Raw genomic sequence first — 24,333 nt, 5'->3', positions numbered from 1 at the left:
CTGGGCCTTTTCCTGCTGTCTGTAGCCAGAGCTGCTCTCAGAGGAGCTGGGCCTCACCCTTTGTCCTGGCCTCCTTCGCTTCAGCCCGGGGAGCACGGGGTCTTCATTGTTGCGAGCAAAGAACAGAGCTCGAGGGCACGGGAACCCGGTCTCTTGACTGAATTTGCCTGTTCTTGGACACAGATGATTCTCTGGGTGGTCTGGAGCCCCGTCTGAAAGTTGTTGACATTTAACAGTTCGGTTCTGCTAAAGGTTGACAGGATTATTGTGCTCTTGAAAGTGGTCTGCATGTCCCAGAAAGTCCACACTCCTGGGGAATGAATTTGTGTGTGGTTTCTATTCAGAAGGCCTCAGCAGTTTACGTTTCCTAAGCAAGTGATTAGTGGCATATTCAAGGTCTGATTCACTGGGACATTTACGTCCTGGAGGAGAAAGTCAGTCCAGTCACAACCTCAGAAACTTTACACACTCTGTCCATTTTGGTTCTGCGGCACCGGTGGCTTCTGGAATTGGCCCACAAGAAGGTACTTGGCCTGGGAGTGTCCACAGAGGGCCGCCCCTCACTGAGCTGGATTTGGAGAATGAAAGTTGGTAAAGACTTGCTGCGTCTGCTCCTGAATGCCACACGTGCTGTTATACCTGCGGAATGTAGACTACGCGGGGGTTTTTTTTAAAAGTAGCCACTCATCTTATCTGTAGAGGAAACCCTCAGGCTTCCTTCAACCTCCTGACTTATCTCAGGGCAGTGTCTCCTGGAGCCAAAGAGAAGGAAGAACCTTCCTGGCGGGAGAGCCACCCTCTCCTTGGGAACTAAAAAAATATAAATAAATAAATAAATAAATATTTTCAATTAAAAACATACTTCATTGTATGTAACTTGTTGCTTTTCCCAAAGGAAAAATAAATTTATATACTTCAATTAAAAATAATAAAATAAAAAATTTTTAAATAAAACTAAAGAGATCTGCAAAGATATAAAAAAAAAAAACAAAAACCAAAAAAAGGCCTCTTCTCTGCAAGTTTGTGACAGTTTGACCACCACGGCCACCTTCCCTTAGACCCACAAGTCAGAGAGGCAGGCCAGTTTTTCTCCCATCTGCATGTAGTATTTTAGGCTCGTGTGTAAGGAGTACTGTATTTTAAGTTGGTGGCTGGCAGAGAGCGGAGGCCCTGGTACTGATTTGCTGTGTCATCGTAGGTGAATTTTCTTGCTCCCATCTCTGCATCCCTGGCACAGGGAGGAGTTTCCTCCCCAGGGTCCCAGGATCCTGTGGGGGCAACAGAAGAAGTTTAGATGAGAAAGAGATTGGAAAGGGTTAAGATCATAATGTAATTTTGCTTTTCTTTCTCCGGGCTTTGGAGCAGTGAGGACTCCGTGGTACACAGAGGGGCCCTCCGAGCACGCATATCCCCACATCTGTCTTAGTTAGGAGTTGTTTACAAAGAACAGAAATTCGCTCAAGCTGGCATCAGTAGGTTGGGGGAGGCTCTCAGAATACAGTTGTTAATCACACGGGCATCCAGATTCAGGAAGTAGGGTTCAGCTGGGATGCGGCGGGACCAGGATGGGATTTCAGAAACGGGTGTCTCTCCCTGCCGTGCAGTTTCTCTCATTTGCTTCTCGGTCCCTGACTCTCTAGTGTCTGTCTTCCTCGCTGTCCCATCTGTTTGTTTGGGAGGATAGGGGGCTGTAGGACTGTGTCATTACCTTCTTGTCCCTGGTCCAGCAGGGCTACTCCTGTCTCCATTTTACATGAGATTTCGTCCCCACCTCCACTGTCGCCTAACCAGTACTTCACCTTTTTCACATCCCTGCCACACTTAGAAAATGATCGTTGTGTGTCTTCTGGGATAAAGGGACAGGGCAGGTTGTCACCAGAGGCCTAGGACTTGGGGGGTGGGGTGGAGACCCAGCTGCCCCGAGGGCTGAGAGGATCAATATGGCGCCCTCCTTTAACCTCTTTATAGATCACTGGTTGGGGAGCCCTGCCCTTACTGAACTGAACTTTGTATTCAATTTCTAAATTCCCAGGAGAGAGTAGAATTGGTCTCAGATCAAGTGTCCACAGGTTGGTCTCAGATCAAGTGTCCACGCTTGCTGCAGTCACCTGTGGCCTGAGGCCGGCACCCGGGGAGCAGACATGTCCCCAGGGTCCTCACGACGGGGACGATGGGGGTGTGTGGGGGGCAGGGACTGGCATCCCAGGTGGAGCATCCAAATAGCGAGCAGGCTCCTCTCCTCCCTTGAAGGTGGGGACCTTTGTCCTCAATCTCTGTGGTCCCACGACATCTGGCACAAATACTTGGTAGGTTTTGGACACTCAGTTAATGTCTATTGTTGAATGAGCGCCTAGGCCCGTGCGGGGTGGAGACCTAATGTTCTGCCGAGCGTGACACTTGACATCTCTGTAAACTCAGCCACCTCCCCACCCCCTGTGTCACATTGTGTGACGCTGCTTCGCCCCCATTTCTCCAGGACATCTCGCAACCAACCGGGGCCTTCATGCCGTTTTCCTCTTTCTCATTACCCTCTGAAGTCTCAAACCGAGAGCCTTTAACCAACGGGGCAGGCCGCCTGTGTTTTTGCTCAGAATGAGGCATTTGGAACCAATTGTGTAGTGGCCTCTTAGAGTTAGCTGTTTAGAAGTTAAACAACACACACTAATACTGCATTGTAAAAATGTCTTTCCGGCCAATGTCTTGGACTTCTGTGTTTCTGTGGAAACACCCATCTAAATTTCCTGCTTGATTTTTTTCCTTAATGGTCAGACATTAACTTGGCAAATACTACTGTTTTCTAAAATGCTGCTGCTGTTAAAGCAAGCAGCAGCAGTACCTTTCGGGGGTAAGAAATCAACATTCAGTCACTGGAAATAAATTGGTAGTGGTTGACATCCTGCTGCGAGTGACAGAGACCCTTGGCTTAATTAATAATTTCATCTCAGTTCCTTCACTTGCCCTGTTTTATAACAGCTTTATTTAGCAGAAAGAGAGATGTAAACGGATCTTTCTTTGTAAGAATGGGGGGATGTAATACTTTGTTCTGTATTGGCTCCCATATTTATTTCTATATTGGGTATGTAGCTCTTTCTTATTCTACATGAATCACTTGGATGCATAAATTCAAGGACATATGTTTGCAGCTCTCACACATCTGTCTTGAATTTCATCTTTTCCACCCCGTCTTCTACTTTCCAAACAATTTACCTCCCTCTTTCTCTCTCCCTGCTGTTATTTATTTCATTGTGCCGTGGAACCCTTTCATTTCAAGAGCCGGCGGAGGGGAACAATGCAGGCCACACAATCCATTTCTATATAAAGGCATCTTGGAGCATGGCGAGCATAGCTTCTTCATATAGGATACGATTCCTTTTGCTGGGGACACTGCTGGTCCAGAGCACATAGCAGCATGGCTGACCCTGGTTTCAGAGCTCTGGAGGAGCCTGGCTTGCTGGGTTCCCAGCGAGGTAATGTTGTTCCCATCATGGACCAATCCAGTCCAATTTATGGCTGACCTTCATGTGCCCGGCTCTGCGCAGAAAGGGCCCTTATGACTATCCTCTTTGATCTTTTTTTCCAGACTGAGAATTTCTCACATCATTGTAAATGTTTCCTTTCCTCCCCTTGTCATTTGGCTGGGGCTCCGTGGGGACTTCCTGAAGCAGGAAAGTGGTAACAAGGGGTTTAACTGGGCACTCAGAAAGTTCTGCCAAGAAACAGAGCTTTCTGTGCAGCCAGGGCAAAAACAAAAAAAAACCTTGATGAAATAACAATCAGGTAGGAAATTGAAAGAAGTACTCTGCTGATGGCCTCACGGTGGAGCAGGTATGGGTGGTGCTGAAATGATAAACATCGCTGAAATTCTCACAAACCATACTTCCGGCCCCTATTTTCATTTGGAGAGAGGACGTGGAAATGCTCACCCCGCTGACTTGTAATTTACAGCATTTGGGTTAGGAGGTGTTACGCAATCACATTCCTAATCTACTGGAAGCTGCAGAAAGTTTTGAGCCTATTTGCCTGATTTGTTGTTTGGATAAGAACTTATTTAGTAGCTGTTTAGGAACCATGATGAATGTGTGAGAACGAAATACCAGCTCGCTTATTTTTCATGCCGCATCTGTAGAGTCAAATGTGAGAAGCTAGTAAACATACTTTCTTGGCCTGAACATCACCATCATCGTCATTGTCGTCATCATGATGTATTGAATACCTACCAGGTGCACAGCGCTGAAGATGCAAAAGCAGCGTAAGATTTAGTCTCCTGGAGGGACTCGTCAGATGGAGGAGACACAAGGTGGTTTTGAGCCCTGGAAGGATGAACACAGTAGGGTCCTGGACGGGTGGAATTCTCTTTTGCTATTGACTTGCTGGATCACGTCACCTCCTTGAATTCCCTTGTTCCCACAGTTTGTGAAATCTCCCTCTCTTTCCCATTGGATCTTTTCACTGTGGCCCCTTGGCCCTAGGGGTCCTGTCGTGTGCAGTAAGTCCGTGCTGCACATGTCATTCAAGCTCTGAGTCTGAGAGTTAGTGGAAAATCAGAGCTTGGAGCTCCAAGGTCATGGAGAACTGAGGAGGCTGGGGGAGCTCTGTTGTCCTCCCTCAGGAACCTGCACTAACACCGTCTCCTGGGGGAAGGTCTGTTTTCAGATGAAGAAGTTTTCTTAGTATGGATTTTAATTGTATTTACTTAGCCACACCATGCGCGGTTCGCAGTATCTTAGTTCCCCTACCAGGGATCGAACCCATGCCCCTTGCGGTGGAAGCGCAGAGTCCTAACCACTGGACCTCCAGGGAAGTCCCTGGGTTTTTATTTTAAAAAATTTAAATGAAAACAAAACCTTGCTGGCATTTTTTTTTTTTTTTTTTTTGCAGAAGTCCCTTTATCAGCTATAGCCAGTTCCCAAATTTGATGGCCTTACATTTTGTATTGAACTGTGAGGGATGGATTGGCTGGGGCCAGGGTGGGGGCGGGCAGGGGGGAGTGGGTATGAATTGATGGCATCTACCATCTTCTGGCTCGGGAGGGGGGAACGTGGGAGATACCACTACTTTGACAAGCAACTCCCTCCAGCAGAATCCCCAACTCTGCAAGGAACGGCAGTCTTCCTTCCCCACAGTCCTTATTCCTTGGGTTCCTGTCTTCCCTTTTTGTTTTGTTTTAACCTTATGGGCCCTATAAAAACCTGGTGTGCAGACCCTCAGAATTTATTTCTCTTTGGTATGAACTTAAACATTCTGGGTTGAACTTGTATGGTGACACGTCTCTCAAAGGAGGTGGCAGACCCAAGATCCCAGTGTTGCAGTAAAAACACACTGCTCAGGGTGAATGTGGGCAAACTTTCCCGATAATATCAGCAGAGGGATCCACAATGGCACAAGCCACAGAAACCCTATCCCCCCCCAGAAGTGAGTGCCTTGGGAGCTGTGACGTGGTCTCTCCAATTCCAGAGTGGTTCTGGCTCCTTGTCCTCTCTCCTCTGAAAACTCCCAACCCCCCTTCTTTAGTTCTTCTTTCTTTTTTTTTTTTGCGGTATGTGGGCCTCTCACTGTTGTGGCCTCTCTCGTTGCAGAGCACAGGCTCCGGATGCGTAGGCTCAGCGGCCATGGCTTACGGGCCCAGCCGCTCCGCGGCATGTGGGATCTTCCCGGACCGGGGCGCGAACCCGTGTCCCCTGCATCGGCCATCCCCCATATGCCCCCTTGATGGCATATGTTATTACTAGCCACCCCCTTACTGTTCCAAGCCACTCTGCCCAGTAGAGGCTTTTATACCAGATGGGGCTCTAGGAAATCCCTCTGTCAGCTTGTGAAAACTGCAGCACAGGGAAACAGAGCAGCCTCTCCTGTCTTTGGTGACGGCCAGAAAGAACTTGGCAGCCATATGTCCCTTTGTGATCCCAGCAACTGCTCATCTCCTGGCCTGTTGACTCATTAGGACAGGGAGTTGTGTGGCACAGTCAACGAACCTCTTTAATTGGAGTTGCAAATGGGACCAGGTTCCAAATATTCGGAGAACAGGACTCTCCAAGCCCGAGGTGAGGGATTAAGAAATATTTTGCATTTTAGCACTTTTGAAAGGGTAAGAAGAAAACATTTACGTTTTTTGTCTTTATATTTGTGGACATCATTTCTTATCTCATTAATTTTTTCTTGTTGTTGATTGAAGCCAGTCCGAAGGTGCAGTTTTCCGAAAGGACCTTTAGTAGCAAAGTTGCCTGGTGAGTGACTCCCAGGAAGGAAGGAGGGAAAGCGGACGGAGGCCGTGGCCTCCGTGTCTTAGAACGTGTCGGCTCCTTCTGGACTGCTGGTTGCAGACGGGATGTAGCTTCATTCATAGGAACGCACTGTGGCTTTGTCACCAGAGTCACAAAGCTGCAGCCCACTGCCAGTGCTGGCAGCCAGGCCCAGGCCTCCTAGCCACATGAAACACCACTTTTTAAATGTTTAAGCTTCTCATGTCCGCTAGCATGGACACCATCTGTCCCTTTCGTCTCAGGTGGTCGTGGTTAGAATTAGTGGCCATTTCTTAGTTGTTCTGCCGCACCCCTGTTAGCAGGAAGGAGCATCCGTGGACTGGATGCTGGTCTGGAAAGTATCTGCATTTCCACGAAGAAGTGGAGCTTTTGCCCCTCCCAGAGCCGCTGCTGGGGAAGCAGATCCTCCTCTACTCTCCCTTCCTTCATCAGAGCCCATCTGCTTACCTTCTGGTAGGAGGCCTCTTGTAATCTATTCTGTATTTATTTGTGTGGATTATTCTGGGTCCCAGCCCTGGCAGGGGCCAGTGGCCCTGTGATGTCCTGATCACCATTTTTCAAACACTGCTTAGTAAGTGCCCTTGCAGTTTGATTATGTGCAGGGCCCATTGCCCTAGATGGCCTTTCATCAGAGATTTCATCATATTCTCTACCAATAGACTCTGGAAGGACACACATTAGAAGCGTTCTCATGTGAGTGTTTACTAAGCACGTCATATGTCTTATTTATCCTCATGGTAACCTTAGGAAGTATTGGGCTGGCCAAAAAGTTCATTCAGCTTTTTTCCGTAACATCTTATGGAAAAACCCGAACTTCTTGGCCAACCCAGTAGGTACCATGGGACCATTTTGCCATTGAAGAAAGTGAAGCTGGGGGGGCTGCTGTGTAATTTGCCTGAGGGGCAGAGCCAGGATTCCAGGCCATCTGCCCCCAGAGCCTGTGCTCTCAGCTGCTACGCGTGCTTCCCTCCCGCGTTCATGCGGTGAGGATTTGGAGGCCCCCAGAACACAGCAGTCTGCTTGGAGGAAGGATGAAGGGGCAGCGGTGGTTCTGTGTTGGACCTAATAGAAGCATAGTATGCGCCCCTCATGCTGGGAACCGGCAGGGCTTTGACAGTACTTTGGAGCCACAAGTGAAGACAGAAGCAGAGCTTGCTGTCAGCCAGTGAGGTGTGTGGTGGAAGGGTGGCTGCTGACAAGGACAGACGTCTCTCGGATAAAGAGATAAAAGGAAGAAGCAGCGTATCAGATCCTCCACCTCATACTAGCGGCAGAGTGGCTCCTGTTGTAAAAGAATATCTTGCAGAGCAAAGTGAGGCTCTTAAGAACTTAACAAGTCCCCACAGCACCAGGCTGGGAGTACCCAGCCCTTACTCTGTAGGGTTGTCTCCTGGCCTGGTTCCTATGTCTGCAGGTGTCCCACATTGCACAAGGCCTAAGAAGTCATTTCCCACATCCCCGCCTCTGCCAGAATGTAACCTACAGCTGACATGGATGCTTGATGGGGGTTAGAGGGGTCAGCACATTTTTCCACTTAGGGTCAAGGAGAAATGGCAGTGTCCTCTTTAGGCCTCATCATCATTTCTGACATTTATCGAACACTTACTGTGTACCAGGCAGTGTTCTAAGCCTTATATGTATATGAATCCAGTTCATTCTAGCAACAACAACGTGGAGCAGGTATTGTTATTATCCTCACTTTACTCATGAGGAAATAGAGGCTCAGAGAGGTGAAGTAACTTGCCCCACGTCACCCAGCAGGGATGTAGCAGAGTTGCGATTTGAACCCAGGCAGTCTGCTCCAGAACCATGTTCTTAACCATTTTACCTATACTGCCTTCTGATAGAAGTACTGACGAAAGATTTGAGTGACCAACAAGGACCAAACTCAGCCCTGAGCTGTTGTTGCTTCTTGGGGCTGCCCCTGCATGGGATCACGGCGGTTTTATGGAGAATGTTGGAAACAGTAAGCGTGTTTGATTGAACACACAGAGCCATTCCTGGCACGTTCATTGAACTACGATGGAGCCAGGCTTCCTTCTGGCCCTTCTTGCTCACTTTTCCTGGCAGTTACCGCGTGTTATGCCTGCACAGAAGTAGTTATAGCTCCACTTCTGTGCGTGTGGTAAAATAGATATAACGTTGACCCTTTTTTACCATTTTCCACTTCTAAACCGTAAGACTCCTGAAGGCAGGCCTGGTGTCTCACACCCTTCATGTCCCCTGTGGCACTTTGATTATTGCTGCAAGTGAATCACACCTGCTGAATCTCTGCTGGATTGCGCAGCCCAGCTAGGTCAGCTGTAAATCAGCTAGCAAACTTACTATTGTGAGATTCGGGGAAATGAAGAGTAAATTTATAACATCGCTCCTACCTAGTCTTGTCTTTTTCTTTTACCGCAGCCTGGAGTAGCAGAGATGGACCCAGAAGGAGAGCGTGTGGTGTATTTCAGGCCTGGTGCCTTTGTCTGCAAGAAGCAGCGAGGACATGTTATTTTGTAAACCTCACTGCTCAAGGACCCTTAGGGCACAGGTCCTCTTTCTAAAACAGCTGTAGTGAAGGGGAAATTGATTGTTAATCTAGTTTCAGAGCTGCTCCCCTGGGAGGGCTTTGATTTCTCATAAGCTGGTGCAGGTTCCGATCAGCCCGGCCCAGTCCACTTGTGCCCCTTTCTTGATCTCACTGGTCCATTCTCTGTGTTGCTTCCAGACAGAGGAGAGCTGGGGAAGGGAAGGGATCAGAGACACGGTTAGATAAAGGGATAAGAGCTTTAATTCCACCAGCACTTGTTTTGGGTAATTTATTCTGCAGTTTAAAGAGCTTTCTGGGCCCCCAAGTCTGCCAAGGAACAAGGAAGAGTCTTGGTCATCAAGAAGCCCTTTAAACGGCTGAACTTGATTGTGTAGCTGGGCATCTAGTCTGGCTGACCCGTCGACAGTGTTTCCTCTCTCCCTTCCTTCCTTCCATTGTCATTCCTCCATTTGCTCACCATCATTTACTGAACACATAACATGTGCCGCAAGCACTGTACTTGGCCAACCGCTGTACCAGGCTGGAAACTTGGAGTCTCAGGCCAGATCACACACTGGGAATCCTGCCTCAGCAGCAAGGCTTGGTCTTAACTCTGGGGATATGAGGACAAGGGCCTGCTGGAGCACTTAGAATGGTTCTGGGATAACAACAACAACAACCACAACAATAATAGCAGCTAACACTTATATAGTACCTAACCTGGGTCAGGCCCTATTCTAAGCACATGATATGACACATCTAATCTTTACAACAGCCCAGTGAGGTGTAGGTACTGTTATCTCCATTTTGCAAGTGAGAAAACTAAGAGAGGAGCTAGGTAGCTTGCCTGAGGTCACCAACTAACAAGTGGCCTGAGCAGAGTTAGACCTGGGCTCCAGAACCTGTGCTGAGTAATCTCTAGTGTATGTATATACCGCCTTGACATTGGACAGTGGGACAGGGGGATTTCCCTCTCACACTGCATATATAATGGGCTTTGGTCATGTTTGGTTAGAAAGGGTAGGGACGCTTTTGAAGATCTGTTTTCACATGCTGCTTCCAGAAAGGATGGTGTTGACCGTGGTCAGCCTTCGGTGGAAGGGCTGGAGTAAGGTCTGCCTGAGAAGGTTCCAGCTGACCTTGCCAAGGAGCTGGCTGGTTAATCCTACATCTATGTTAGCTTTGGCTTGATCCCACAGATTTTCAGCAGCTGTTGAGAAATTAAAAACTTAGACCCCCCCAGTCAAGTGCAAGACCCAGCCCTCAGAATGAGAGGCAGATTCTGTGTCACCCTCAGGAGCTGGGGCTTCTCAGAAATTGCCGGGTTGAATTTCCCTGTGGCATGTGTGGGTGCTGACTAATCCCACCAGGGTTTCCGCTTAGCTCAGCTTTAGAGTCTGCATTTTTACAGTTTACCAGTCCCCAATCCCATCCCTTTGGATATTTGCTTCATTGTTCGGTGGGTCACTGTAAAAGCATTTCTGGTCGGCACTCCTGGGATGATAGCTCCTACAGCAGCCTTGGGATCGCTAACGAGAACCTGCCACCAGGCTGAGGAATGGGAACTTTTAAGTAACCCGATAGCCCGGTTTGTCATCCTTTTTGCTTTTGGCCAAGTCTAGCTAATATTGTCTCCTCTTTCTTTTTGTCTATTTCATCTTTGCTGCCTTGCCTTCTGTATTCTAGGCTTTGGGCGTTTGCTGGGACGCATTCTCTCGGAGTTGCCTGGCCTCTGGGTAGCTATGAAAGGAGGCGGGACGTGGCATCAAAATGAACTCTGGGTGGACGTTGTGCCAGGATGGTCACTTGAGCGAGAGCAGGCGTTGGATGTAAATAAAAGTTACTGGGTCTCTCCCACCTGCAGCAGTGCCTGTCAGCATGGCCCTTCTAATGAACCTGTTCAGTAGCCGTTAGCCTTTTTTGTCCTGGTGACCTGGAAGGAGCTCCTGCCCTCAATCCACCCCCCAGTTTCAGGTGCTGGAATGGGAACCGCCTGGCATGGCTCCTCTCTCTCCTATGCTCCTTGGTAGCAGACTGTATGGTATTTCACACTTCCAAGCCAGAATCAGACGTGAGGTCAGAGTTCTCTTAAAAAGAGAGAAAAGCAAAATCCAGGGTCAGTTTAAGAAAAAAAATCCAGATGCCTCTTTAAAATCTGGAAATCCAAAATGGGAGTGGGAGGAAGAAAGGGGGGGGGAGGCAAACGGACCGCATTAACTGGGCCCCAAATATGTACGTGTTTTGTAGAAGGTGCTTATGGCAAAAAGACCACTTGCTACAGAAGGAAATCCCTGTTTTCTGAGGAGTTTTATATGCAGCCTAGGCAGTTGATTGATTAACTTTAAAATAGAGTTGACAGGAAAACATTTTTTGAAAAGGATGCTGACAAGACAAGGGGGAAGTAAGCATAAATTTGATTCAGATATTAATAATGTGTCTCATGTGTGTAATGCTTTAGTTTTCAGAGTGTCTCCACACAACGTTACGTCGTTTAAGTTCCGTATGCATCCTGCGATGTGGGTATGACCGTGCTAGGCCAGCAGGCGTGACACCTGCCCAAGGTCTGGTACCGTGTCACCTACTGACATCTACTGAGATGTCAGGGCCAGGATGGAAACCCAGGCCCTCCGAAGCCCATTTGCTTCCTCCACCACCGTTATTTCCTCCCAAGAAGAGCTTTGAGATAATGTAGAAGTACTTATGCTCCTGACTCTGGTTAAATGCTCTAATATCATACCAGGATAGACTATGAGCTCATTTCCTAGGGATCCTTAAAAAATAAGCAGCATTAGTGCTCTGTCCCAGGTGGTTCTGATCTTCACCATCCTGAAGGCAAAGGGATGAATTGGAGACCACCGGCGGTACCCAGCTCTGAATCAGTTTGGGAAGATGGAAGCTGCATATAGTGAGATTTTAACCTCCCACTCTTCACCATTGCATCATCTTCGAGTTTAGGTAAATGCTGATTTTTATTAGATTTTTCATGACAAGAGTAAAGATGGGGCAATATCACAGTTCTCCCAGTTGAATCAAGGTTAAGCCATGTACTAAAGTGAACTCTTAAAAGAAGGGGGTCTTTTTCCGGGGTCCATAGACCTCTTGGAGTCAGACAGGTTCAATAATCTGGCTTCAAAGAAATCACGAACTCTATGAAATTACACACAGACTTTTTTGTGCATGTGTATTTTCCTCTGGGGAAAGGATCTATATGTAGCTTTTATCATCAAAAGTGTCTGTGACCCCAAAATGGTTATGAAACCAATGTTTTAAGAGGCCTTTTTGAAAACCTTTAGTGGACTTGAGATGTCAGCCACACTTGAAGGCATGGAGGTGAATCTTGGTGATCATTTCTTTAAGCTCATCTCCAGTTGGCATAAAAGAATCGTCAAAGCGGACCTGTGTGACTTTTCTGACATAAATTGACATGGTTGGAATGATCATTCTTATGCCTTCTGCACAGTTTCAGAGCAGAGTAATCGGGATGCTAAAACCTGAGACAGATAGTCCCAAGCAAATCTATAAATCACTGATGAATGATATAAGTTCCTAAATAAACCACTATCATATAAAATTAGGCCATGATATGTTAGTCTACAAAAGGATCAACTTTTCAGCGTCAGATGTGAGTCTAGAAACATAATTTTTTCCCACTAACCCAGTGGGTCTTTACTTGGAAACAAGGTCTAACAACAATGGACAAAACACAGCCATGACCTCTTGTCTTCCTTGAGATCCAGGGGGAAAGAAAGGGGAGGCTCTCTAGGGAGGGAGGAAGATAAGGGTCATAGGGGCTACAGTTTCTTCCCTCTCTAAGGAGGATATTGGGAAAAAAGAAATATCTGTGATGATCTGAGGTAGGACAAGTGGAGGGTGTTATAGTCCTTCTGCCTACATGAGGGACCCAGAAAAAATTGAATTCTTCCTTATCTGTTATGGGGGAGGGGACAGCACCTTTATTTTTAGAGTCTTAAAAGGTACTACACTAAAGCAGGCCTCATCCTCAGGTCCTCCTTTTATGACATCAGCTGGGGGATGGTCCTGACTCACACTGGGTGGCCCAGCATTTAGGGGCTATGTTGCCCAGGTACCATAAGTGGCCCAGCATTTAGGGGCTATGTTGCCCAGGTACCATAAGCCACCATTCCTCAAAAAATATCTAGCCAAGAGCCAATCACATGCTTATGTTTCAAGTATAATATGGGTGCCTACATTCAAACCGCTCTATTACAATCACATTACATCTGCCATCTTTATATTTAAAGCTCACAGGCTGCAGTTTCCTTTAGGAAAAAGACTAGCTAACAAAAAGCTTGTTGTTACAAGATGCCATTTGCTTGTGGGAGTCCCAAGTCCCTGGGGAGATATGATTATAGTGATCCCTTAACAATACATGTGACCAGGGAAGATTTCTTCTATGAAGGCAAGGATGGTTTAACTGTAGAGTGGTTACTAATGAAATATACCGCAACAAGTCAAAAGAATAACCTTAAAGTAACCATCCATTCCTGATAAAACTTTTTTTTTGTTTTTAATAGATCCATTGTTTTATTTATTTATTTACCCTTGGCTGCGCTGGGTCTTCGCTGCTGTGCGCAGGCCCTCTCCAGTCGCGGTGAGTGGGGGCCACTCTTGTTGCGGAGCACGGGCTCCAGGCGCGCAGGCCTCAGTTGCTGTGGCACGCGGGCTCAGTAGTTGTGGCTCTTGGGCTCTAGAGTGCAGGCTCAGAAGCCGTGGTGCACGTGCCTGGTTGCTCTGTGGCATGCAGGATCCTCCCGGACCAGAACTCGAACCCGGGACCCCCGCATGGGCAGGCGGACTCCCAACCACTGTGCCACCAGGGAAGCCCTTTTCCTGATAAAACTTTTGTTCAAAGTGTTAAGGAAGGCTATTTTTTTAAAAATTGTGGTAAGATAGACATACATAAAATTTACCATCTTCACTATTTTTAAGTGTACATTGCAGTGGTATTAAATATATTCATGCATGTTGTTGTGGTACCATCAGCACCATCTATCCCCATAACTCTTTTCATCTTTGTAGAACTGAAACTCTACACCCATTGAATAGTAACTCTTTCTCCCATCCCCCTACCCCCTGACAACTACCATTACAATTTCTGTCTTTATGATTTTGACTACTCCAAGTACCTCACTTAAGTGGAATCATACAGTATTTGTCTTTCAGTGACGGGCTTATTTCATTTAGCGTATGTCCACAATGTTCATCCTTATTGTAGCATACCCTTCCTTTTTCAGGCTGGATAATATTCAAGACTGTTTTGTTGAAAATGTTAAAGGATATCTGTCTCAATGCAATGGCTAATATTACATATGATAGTAAAATATTACAGATATATCCATTACAGTCAGGTAGAAGATAAGGATGCTCGCTACTTAATATTGTTCTGGAAATTCCAGCCAGAATAGTTCTACAAGAAAAGGAAATAAGTAATATAAATATTGAAAAAATAAGATGAAGTTGTTTTTATTTGCAAATGGCGTGATTTTTTTATTCAGACTAAAGAACTGCTTTGAAATGTGTATAGTGGACCCTTGAACAACATGGGTTTTAACTGTGTGGGTCACTTATACACAGTTTTGGTGTTTTTTTTCATAGTAAATACTATAGTACTGCACTATCTGTGGCTGGTTGAATCTGCAGATGTGGAACCGAGAATATGGCGGGCCACCTTGAGCATTCCAAGATTTTGGTATCTGCGGCAGGTCTTGGAACCAGTCCCCTGTGGATACTGAGGAATTGACTGTATATTTAAAAATGAGCTGTTTTTACAATTCCATCTTTCCATTTGTGACCTGGATCCCGCCATTTTGCCTATTCAAGGACTTTGCTTCTACACTTTTCCTTTTCATCAGTTTTCTTCTTTCTCTTCTGTATGATTCCCAGTTGCATATATTACAGTGTCTCCCATCTTTAAAATATCCTCCCTCTGACGTCATCATCTGACCTCATTTTTCCAGCTACAATCCCATTTCTTTGCTTCCTTTACAGCAAAACTCTTAAAGAGAGTTGCCTAGAGTCACTACCTCAGCCCCTTATCTGCTATTTTCTCCTCTTTTTATAACGTTTCTTCTTTGTGTTATTCTCCTCTTGATGTTTCACGTGTTGTCGGGACGACTTGGACTTGTCTGGGTCCCAGGCCCATTGTAGGCATGTGTGCTGGACAGAGCTGTGCCCCGTCCTTCCCTCTTCATTCCAGCGTGTCTGTCAGCTTCACCCCTGCGCTGACTCCTCCCCGACCCCATCAAGGTCATATGTGACCATTGGTGCCACATCCACTGGTCAGTTCTCTGTCCTCATCTTATTCAACATCTCAGGGCATTTGACACAGTGGCCTACACTGTCCTCTCCAAAACACTTTGCTCACCTGCCTATTGGGACACTGGAGTCTCCCTGTTTTCCTGTGTCACTCATCACTCCTCAGCCTGCTGTGGGTGGTACCAGGCTCTCCCCTGGGGTCCCTTTTCCTCTGTAGCCGTGTCTTCTCCTTGGATGACCTCACCTCGTCATCCAAGACTCTAGGATCCTCACAGATACCAAAATCCGCGGCTGCTCAAGTCCCTTATATAAAATCGCACGATATTTGCATATAACCTATACACATCCTCCTGTACACTTCAGATCTTTTCTAGATTGCTTACAATACCTAATACAGTGTGCGTATAACGTAAATAGTTATACCTACAATGTAAACGCTATGTAAATAGTTGCCTGCGCTTGGCAAATTCAAGCCTTGCATTTTAGAACTTTCTTGATTTTTTTTCCCCCGAATATTTTTTTTTTTTTTTTTTTTTGTGGTACACGGGCCTCTCACTGTTGTGGCCTCTCCCGTTGCGGAGCACAGGCTCCAGACGCGCAGGCTCAGCAGCCATGGCTCACGGGCCCAGCCGCTCTGCGGCATGTGGGATCTTCCCAGACCAGGGCACGAACCCATGTCCCCTGCATCGGCAGGCGGACTCTCAACCACTGCGCCACTAGCGAAGCCCTCCCCCGAATATTTTTGATCTGCGCTTGGTTGAATCCGCAGATGCAGGACCTGTGGATATGGAGGTCTGACTGTATGCTTAGAATAAAATTCCGTTATTTTTACACGTCTACAGGGCCTTGAAGATCTGGTCCACGACTGCCCTTCTGACCTCATCGTGGCTCCCCTCCCTGACTGTCTGGCTGCGTCCACTATCACCTTCCCCATTCAGCCTCCCCCCGTGTGCACGTGACTTGTTTCATGTCATTATCTGTGCTCAAATGCCATTTCTTCAAAGATGCCTTCCAGAGCACTCACTAAAACGTGTACCACTCCCCCCAGTGTGCCTTCGCTCTTACCCTGCTCTGGCTTCTTTTTATTGCTTACAAGTGCCTGAAATTATTTTTCTCTATATATTCTTGCTTATATTGTCTGTCTCTCCCACTAGAATAGAAGCTCTGCAAAGGCAGCCACGTCATCTGCCTTGTTCTTTCTTGTCCCTTGGGCTGGCACATAGTAGGTGCTCAGTTAATATCTGTTCAATGAATTGCAGCACTTACCACTTGTAAAAAAATATCTTGGGAAAAACAGTGTATTTAACAGTGAGATAGATGTGTATCTCCTAAACATCAGTAAGTAAAAGAAAGATAAGCAACAAAAATGAGCATCATTTTTTCCTATCAAATTGGGAAACCTAATGGTAGTGATAATGTTGGTGAGAGTACCAGGAAACGGGTGCTCTCATTTGCCATTGGTGGAATATAAAATTGTCTAAGCTTTCATAAGTGATGAGTCATGGGTTATTTTTATCTCAGTTTTTGTGGTTTGCTATGTTTCCCATTTTTCCCAATAGTTACTTTTCCCCCCAGTAGTTACTTTTGAAATCAGGAAAATCTGATAATCTTAATCCCCCACCACCCCAACTTTTTTTTTTTTTTAACCTGGCTGGATCCTGGTACCAGCAAACTTGTAAAGCTAATCCCACTGGTAGGATGGTCTTGTTTTGTTGTTGAATCTCTTAAGAATGTTTAATCTGAATCCTGTATCAGGTTTCTTGGGAATAGTGCAAAATCGGTCACTGGAAACTTTATGGGCAGAGTCACCCTTGATCTGAGGTCCTGGCCGGTTTGGGGAGCCCAATGGAAACGTGAGACTGGGAAAAACATGCAGCACTAAGGGGGGCCCACCCAGTTAGAGATGGGGTCCCACAACCCTTCCTGCCAAGACCCAGGTCTCCATAGGCTGGGTAGGCCTCACATTTCTTGGCAGATACACTGCCCAACTCCCTGGCTGCTTGGGACTGAGTTAAAAACAATGATCACAGCCACCCATGCCTTTTCCTCTGCTTTATGCAGCTGGATTTCTGATGCCTGTTTCCCTCGACACCTCCATACCCTATTGTACCAGTGCCCACAGGACCAGCCCCTCCTGTCTGGGCCCCAGGCCCCCGGAAGGGAGGCTCACAACTGAATCACCAGTGGGCCATCCTGCAATCTCCCCTTGTTTCTTTCTTTTCTGGAGGTGCATTGGTAGTTCAACATTTCATTTCTTTACATCACTTTCTGGCCTTGGCAGTTCAGTTCCAGAGCTCTCAGCAGCCCACCTGACCAGCACCACCCAGACGGCCAGGAGCTTACAAAGGAGCCAGCACACACTCGGCTCCTAGCCCTGGGCCGTCGCCTTCACACTTTCTCAGCCTCGGCTCTCAGACCCTGGCCCTCTGACAGCTGGCACAGCTGACTGCAGGAACCTGCCAAGGACTGGGGATTGTTTTAAGTGGCACAGGGAAATGAGGGCTGGGGCTGGCTGGGGATCGTGCTTCCCAAGTGTCTGCAGGCTGAGTGGCACACACTTAGAGCGACTACCGATATTTCGGTGCATGGACCTGGTGAAGTGGGGAGAGGGGCCGATTTTAACTCGTGGTCATCTGTTGAATGCCCTTGTCCCTTCTCCCTTGGGGCCAAGGGGACACGGCCGAACACCTGCCTGCTGATAGGGTGGAGAGGCACCAATAAAAAGCCTCCCTTCCTGCCTTAGCCACCTGGTGGAGGTCTGACTGTATCTGAAGGATGCCTGATCCATCTTCATGTTTGTGCTTCTTAGAGACAGTGCCCATGGGGGAGGTAGGAGAGAAAAGCTCACCCAGGGCGAGTGTGGTTCTCTGTCGGCCTCTGCTGCGACTTGAGCCTGGGTGTGGCTCTGACTTGGGGTCCGCTCCACTGTCTCAGGCCGCAGGGACAAGTGGGATTGTAGCTTCTCTTGCCCCTTTTGCCCAGCCAGCCCTGCTTTCAATCAGTAATTCATTTAATCTGTACTTTCGTGTTTTCCAGCCTGTCTACCCCTGAGGCCCGGGAGGCTCCGAAGAACTCTGCAATTAATCTGGTTTGGATTTAACCACCTTCTTTTACTTTTCTTCTTATAGCTTAAACTTTGGAACAAATATCGAATTTCCAACATTCCATCACTAATATTCTTAGACGCCACCACCGGGAAGGTCGTGTGCAGGAATGGGCTGCTGGTGATCCGCGATGACCCAGAGGGTAAGACCTTGCTTTGTCCACCCGTACTCCCTGCTCTACCCCCCTGCCCTGCCCTCCTCCCTGTTGGTAGAGAGTGTATAAAGGAAATATATGAGTGTGGGTTTATTTGGCTAGAGAATATTGTCTTGATGAAATTACAGTATTCTCCAGGTCGTGGTTAAGATTTTTACGGAGATCAGAATGTCCCTCGTGGGGGCTTTAATTCGTGGGCCAGCGGAGGTGGAATCTGAAAAAGGAAGTTTAGCTTTGAGGGCTGAGGAGGCCATTGAGAAGCGGCTTGAGCCCAGATTCCGACTCCTAGTGCTGTTTCAACGGCAGCTCTCACCTTCACAATCAGAGGCAGGCTGTGTGGTTTCGGGGTTTTTTCTCATTAAAATTTTACCGTAGCAAAGTCGCAATCTCTGCATTGCTCTGCTGGCCTGGCGGTGAGGGCCCCTCAGTTCTTGGGGCTGCTCAAGTCCTAAGCCTTGGTCTTGCTGACTGGCCGGGTGGCTGGCTGTGCCTGGGTGGCTCTCATCACCCTGCTCAGAGGCTGTCCAGGGCCTGTTTCTCTCCTTCTCTCAACCCCCGCCCCCCAGCCCTGTGCACTGGAGTCATAAAAGTCATAGAAGCGTTACAAGATCTTCTGTCCCTCACTTACTGATCCAATTGGAGGATTCAACCCGGGTCACAAATTTTCCCAGTAAAAATTTCACCTGCTTCAAAGAATTGTCCTCAGTAAAAACCAGGGCTGGTTCACACACACACTCCACTCTGAAACTTGTTAAAAACCCAGCTTCCCTGCCTCCACCCCCAGAGATTTTTGGATCCATTTGTTTCAGGGTGGGCTTGGCCACCTGCTTTTTCAGCCAGGCTGTGCTTCTTTCTCCCTCCCATCCCCCACCCGCCCCAGGCGATTTTGAGGCAGTGGTCCCTGGACCACCCTGTGAGGAAACGCTGTTCTGTTGAGTGGGGGAGCATATCATTTGCTCTTCCTGCCTGGGGCTTACGTGTCACCAGAATGTCGACCATCTGGGTTGAGTGGTTTTACGCTTTCCTTTCAGTAGACTGAAATTCTCATCTCACTTGGTTCCCTGGGCCCCAACCCAGACCAGCTGAATCAGAATCTCTGGGGGTGGGGAATTTTACAGTTCCCCAGCTGATTCTAAAATGCAGAGTTGAGAGCCACTGAGAGTCCAGGGTTGAAACGGAAGAAACTCACAGTTAATACCCAAGGCAGTGATTTCCCAACTGTCCCATCATCACAATTACTCGGGGAGTCGTTTTGCTTTGTTTTGGACATGCATCTTCGGCCTTGCCCCTGAATCCTGAGACTGGGGGTGGGGGGTGACCTGGGCTTCTGTACTTTTCAAAAGCCCCCCAGGAGATGGGTCCTGTGGTCATCCAGGTTCAGGAACCATTGCCTTGAAGGTAGGTAGGGCTCTGCCGTGGATGAGTCCTGCTTTTATTCCTGCTTTAGCTGCGAATTCTATGGATATGTTAAAAAATACTGTTTGGTGATAAAGTTGTCATGCTCTGCAGCCCTGAGGCCTTTTGGGTCAGAGGCCACGAGGAAGAGTCTTAACATTCTCGCTATGTGTTGCCTGTTTCAGGTTTGGAATTCCCTTGGGGGCCTAAACCCTTCAGGGAAGTCATTGCAGGGCCCTTGCTTAGAAATGATGGGCAGTCCCTGGAGAGCAGCAGCCTGGAGGGGTCTCACGTGGGAGTCTATTTCTCTGCGCACTGGGTGAGTGTTTGGTCCCTCTTTAGTCCAGACAGAAGGGAGCAGTGATGTCACCACGAGCCCCAGCTGGGGCTGGCTTCTGGAGGTGTCACTTCCCGGCATCCTTGCCTTCTCCTGTGCCCGATGCATTGCTGGCATGCCGCCAGCGCTTACTGTCATGAATGATGTTAGCGGCAAGAAAACGACTTCTTTGGACTGGCCTAAAAGGGTCGTCCTTCCCCCGAAAACATAAATAAATAAAAAGAGGAGTCCTCCTAACCCATTCTGACGAGGCTCCTCACGGGCCCCGCGGGAGCCCGTTTTAACTGCTGCCCGCTGGCACCCACGTGGATGGGGCAGGGCCTGTGCTGGATACACGCCGTCACGAGAGGCACGTTTGTTCCTGCCTCTTCCATAAACTGGAAACACGATCCGAATCCTGCTTGGGTGTTGCTGACCTGGCCTCTACGGGCAGGTGGCTGGGAATTGGGAAGGAGAAGGCGCGACGTGAGGCTGCAGGATCCCATTCATGTTTTCCAGTGTCCACCCTGCCGAAGCCTCACCCGGGTCCTGGTGGAATCCTACCGGAAGATCAAGGAGGCAGGCCAGAAATTCGAGATCATCTTTGTTAGTGCAGACAGGTAACGCGTGCTGGGGAGAGCGGCGGTGCATCTCCCCTTTTCTCTAGGTGGATGTCTCTTGCCATACACATCTCGCCTCTTTAAGCTTAGAGCTTGGGGGATAGGGAATCAGGGAAGACATATCAGGGATGATTATCGGAGGGACAGATACATTTCATATTTACTCACGTAATTGTCTGAAGGGGAGCCAAGAAAAACCCGTCCTCGCTGTCATCATTACGGGACATCCCAATTCTGGCCTGGGGCATTTGAGATTAGCGCGCATTTTTTTCTGATTAGTTCAGCTTTGTGGATGGCGGTGAAAGGATGTGGAGGGGGGAGGATGGAAAGAAAAGAGCCGGAGACTAATGGAATGTGGCACCTACCCTAGTGGGCTCTGCAGTCATTTCTCGTAGCTCTGGCCACGTGCTTTTTCTAGGGGCTCTCCTCAAAACAAGAACAGACATTCTTCCTGGAGTACGTCAGGGCCTTTTAGCCTCAGTCTCCTCTGTTTCTTGCCCTCTTGCCGGCTTTACTCATCGGTGACCTTCCTTCATCTCAAAACTCCAGCCCCAGTTCAGACTGAGCCACCAGGTATTCTGTTCACAGAAGGGTCTCTGAGATGGCAACACACGGAGGGCCTTGTGTCCACTGTCGTACCCTTGATGTCTGCATGATGCTGTCCTCAGTTTATTGGCCCGTGGGCCCCACCCCACTACACCGCGCCCCCCAACCCCCCCACCCCCACCCCCCCGCATGGAGTGCGGCAAGCCTGAAGGCATGCCACAGGGAGGAGTCACTTTGTTAAAGCCTTAAACAACATCAACTTGGGAATTCCCTGGCGGTCCAGTGGTTAGGACTCCGCGCTTTCACTACTGAGGGTGCGGGTTTGATCCCTGGTCAGGGAACCAAGATCCTGCAAGCCCCGTGGCGCAGCCAAAATAAATAAATAAATAATAAAAAAGTCAACTTTATTGAAGTACAATTTTCATACAATGAAATTCATACATTCTGGGTGTCCAGTTCAATGTATTTTCACTAATGTATGTACCCGTGTCACCATCACAGTGAAGGTGTAGAACATTCCCATCAATTAAAAGAATCCCTCGTGCCTCTTCTCAGTTAATCCTCACCCCCAAATCCCAGCCCCACAGATCCCCGGATCTGCTTTCTATCACTTGATTAGATTTATCACTCCTAGAGTTTCTTAGACACGGAGTCGTAGGTATATGCTTGGTTAAGTGTCCTGTACGCATCACTGTTATGTGCACAGATAACAAACATTGCGGGGAATGTGGTATCTGAACATCTAGACTCCTCATAAAAGTAAGACCTGTCAATGTTGAAAAAGGAGAAGTTAAGCGTGAGCTGAATGTGTAGGGTGCAGAGAAGCGGGATGTTGAAATGGCCTGGCATTTCAGTTTGGCGTCCACCTGTTGTGTGGAGCTTTGCTTTGGGGTGTGCGCTGGAATGGGTAGGACAGTGTCCTCCTCTGGCCTGGTGTCCGAGCAGCACGATGATTAGAAGCCCCGGCATCTGTAGGGCCCTGGGCACGACTTGGTGGAAGGTGGGGAGGACCCAGTGGTGGTGCCTTGTGGGGTAATAGGGCTTTGTCTCCCTGTGTGTGTCTCTGTAGGTCAGAGGACTCATTCAAACAGTACTTCAGTGAGATGCCGTGGCTCGCAGTTCCCTACACCGACGAGGCCCGGCGGTCGCGCCTCAACCGGCTGTATGGAATCCAAGGTAGGTGTGCCCGACTCGTGGGTTCCTTGGAATCCTGCTCGCTTGTCTGGGCTCACCACCTCTTTGGCTTTCCTTCTAGAGGGAAAAGAACATCTTTATTTCCATGAATGTTCACATTCTTTAGCATCTTAAAAAGATGCGGTGGATTTTAAGGTATGTAGATTATCCCTCATTAAAGCCATTTTTTTTTTTTTTTTTTAAATGCTTGTCCCAGTGAGACAGCTACTTCTCACCATCTGGCCTAGTGGGTTCTAATGTGGTTGGGCTATGGAGAACACCTGCCCGATGACTCGGCCAAAACCCTATCCCAAGGTTCTTTCTGTCAAACAGACCTGAGGGTGACCTTTGGTTCTGTTACTCAAGCTCCTTGAGCCTTGGTTTCCTCATCTGTAAACTGGATGATATATCTGCCACAAAGAGTCGCTGGGAGCGTTAATAGGATAATGCAAATCCCATACTTCGCACGTTCCTGAAGTGTCATAGTGACGGCTGGCTGAGGGGGTATTGCCTTTTAGGCAAGAAAATTGATTTCCTGAGTGTGTTGAAAACTTGGACTTGAAGTACTAATCATGGTGTTTTTCAGAAATAATGATTACTAGTGAGACAATCTGTGTTTTTATTCTTTATTATGTGAATACCTCCTTCCCAGCCTTCACCCAGCCAGGTTTTTTCTTGGTGGCCTATTAAGAGTTAAATTCATTGTCTTTGTATCAGTGGTACCAGATCCTGGTCAACCCTAGAGAGATAACAGCTAGTATTTGAGTTCTCAGTGTCTTGGTTTATAGGAAGTGGAAAAAAAAAGACAAATCAAGATCTACCCTCCCAACTCCACAGCTTGTGGGGGAACTCATCAGGTTCTTTAACCTTTTTTCTTCACCATTTAGAGTAAGCATTTGGCTTTGTTAGGAGCTAGTTTCAAAAAATTAATATTTCATTTAAAATTGGTGATTCTCAGTTTCAAATGTGCATAAGAATTCCCTGGGGATCTTGCGAAAATGCAGATTCAGATTCAGTGGTTCTGGGGTGTGGCTGAGATCCTGCATTTCTAGCAAAAGCCCCCAGGCGATGCCACTGCCGCTGGTCCAGGGACCACACTTTGGGCATTAAGTCTAGGTCTATTCATCCTTTGAGAATTTTGGAGCCTTACGCCTCCTACTAATAAAAAAGATGAAAGCAGTTTTCTTTCCAAGCAGAAGTGGAGAGACATGACATGGTTTACTGGTCCAGAAAAACGGGTACCAAGTTGGTTAATTTAAAGGAGATGGCCCAGGAGTATTTCCTTCCAGCACTCTGCTTGCAGAGAGCCTTAAAGCATGTGTGCCTTGGGGTAGGAGCAGTATTGCTTGAGAAAAGTGATGATCCTAGGCCAGTCGTACTAAACAGAGGGTTGAATTGCCACTTGGTGGGGATAAGTAAAACTTCATGTCTCTCAGTTCACTTATTCATTCATTCAACAAGTATTTGCTGAGGGTTTACCCCTCTACTGCTGACTGACCTTGAGCAAGTTACTTAACCTAACTTTTTTCAGTAAAACTGGGCAGTTTCACTGTTGGATACAGAGTAGGCACTTAATATTTAACTGACTGACTTAGGGGAAAAAAGGGAAATATTTGATTTTACAACCTAAAAAAGATAAACTTTTGGATGTCAAAAAGCTTACTAACAGAAAGGCAACTAACAGTATTAATAACACATGTGGCAAAGGATCTATATCCTTCATAGAAAAAGAGCTCTTTCCAGATACCAGTCCAAAAAGAGAGAGAGACAATTTAGTTGAAAATATGTACAAGATATGAGGTGGGCAATTCACCTGATGCATATTGTCAGAATGGATAAGAAAAATATTCAGAATAATTTTCATTCATGATTTACCGATTAAAACACTGAATTTGTGTCTATCACATTTGCAAAGAACTCTACTTGCCAAAAAAAGATAATCCCCAGTATAGGAAAGAGAGCAGACTGCTAGTGGGA

At 47.4% G+C, this 24,333-nt stretch overlaps 1 protein-coding gene across 2 annotated transcripts in view; it reads left to right on the top strand.

Moving 5' to 3' along the window:
* The window catches only part of NXN (nucleoredoxin), a 141,248-nt gene that overhangs the window by 98,243 nt on the left and 18,672 nt on the right, over positions 1 to 24,333 (top strand). For both annotated transcript variants that reach the window (XM_022595775.3, XM_022595774.3), the window contains exons 2-5: positions 18,177 to 18,294; positions 19,887 to 20,020; positions 20,537 to 20,637; positions 22,253 to 22,359. In XM_022595775.3, the coding sequence (XP_022451483.1) occupies positions 18,177 to 18,294; positions 19,887 to 20,020; positions 20,537 to 20,637; positions 22,253 to 22,359 (460 nt within the window). The remainder of the gene's footprint in view (positions 1 to 18,176; positions 18,295 to 19,886; positions 20,021 to 20,536; positions 20,638 to 22,252; positions 22,360 to 24,333) is intronic.

This window comes from Delphinapterus leucas, chromosome 19, assembly GCF_059928025.1.
Source record: "Delphinapterus leucas isolate spDelLeu-1000000601 "Yukka" chromosome 19, BTC_Dleu_Yukka2, whole genome shotgun sequence".
Classification (NCBI taxonomy): domain Eukaryota; kingdom Metazoa; phylum Chordata; class Mammalia; order Artiodactyla; family Monodontidae; genus Delphinapterus; species Delphinapterus leucas.
This window is presented reverse-complemented; position numbering and strand designations above follow the sequence as displayed.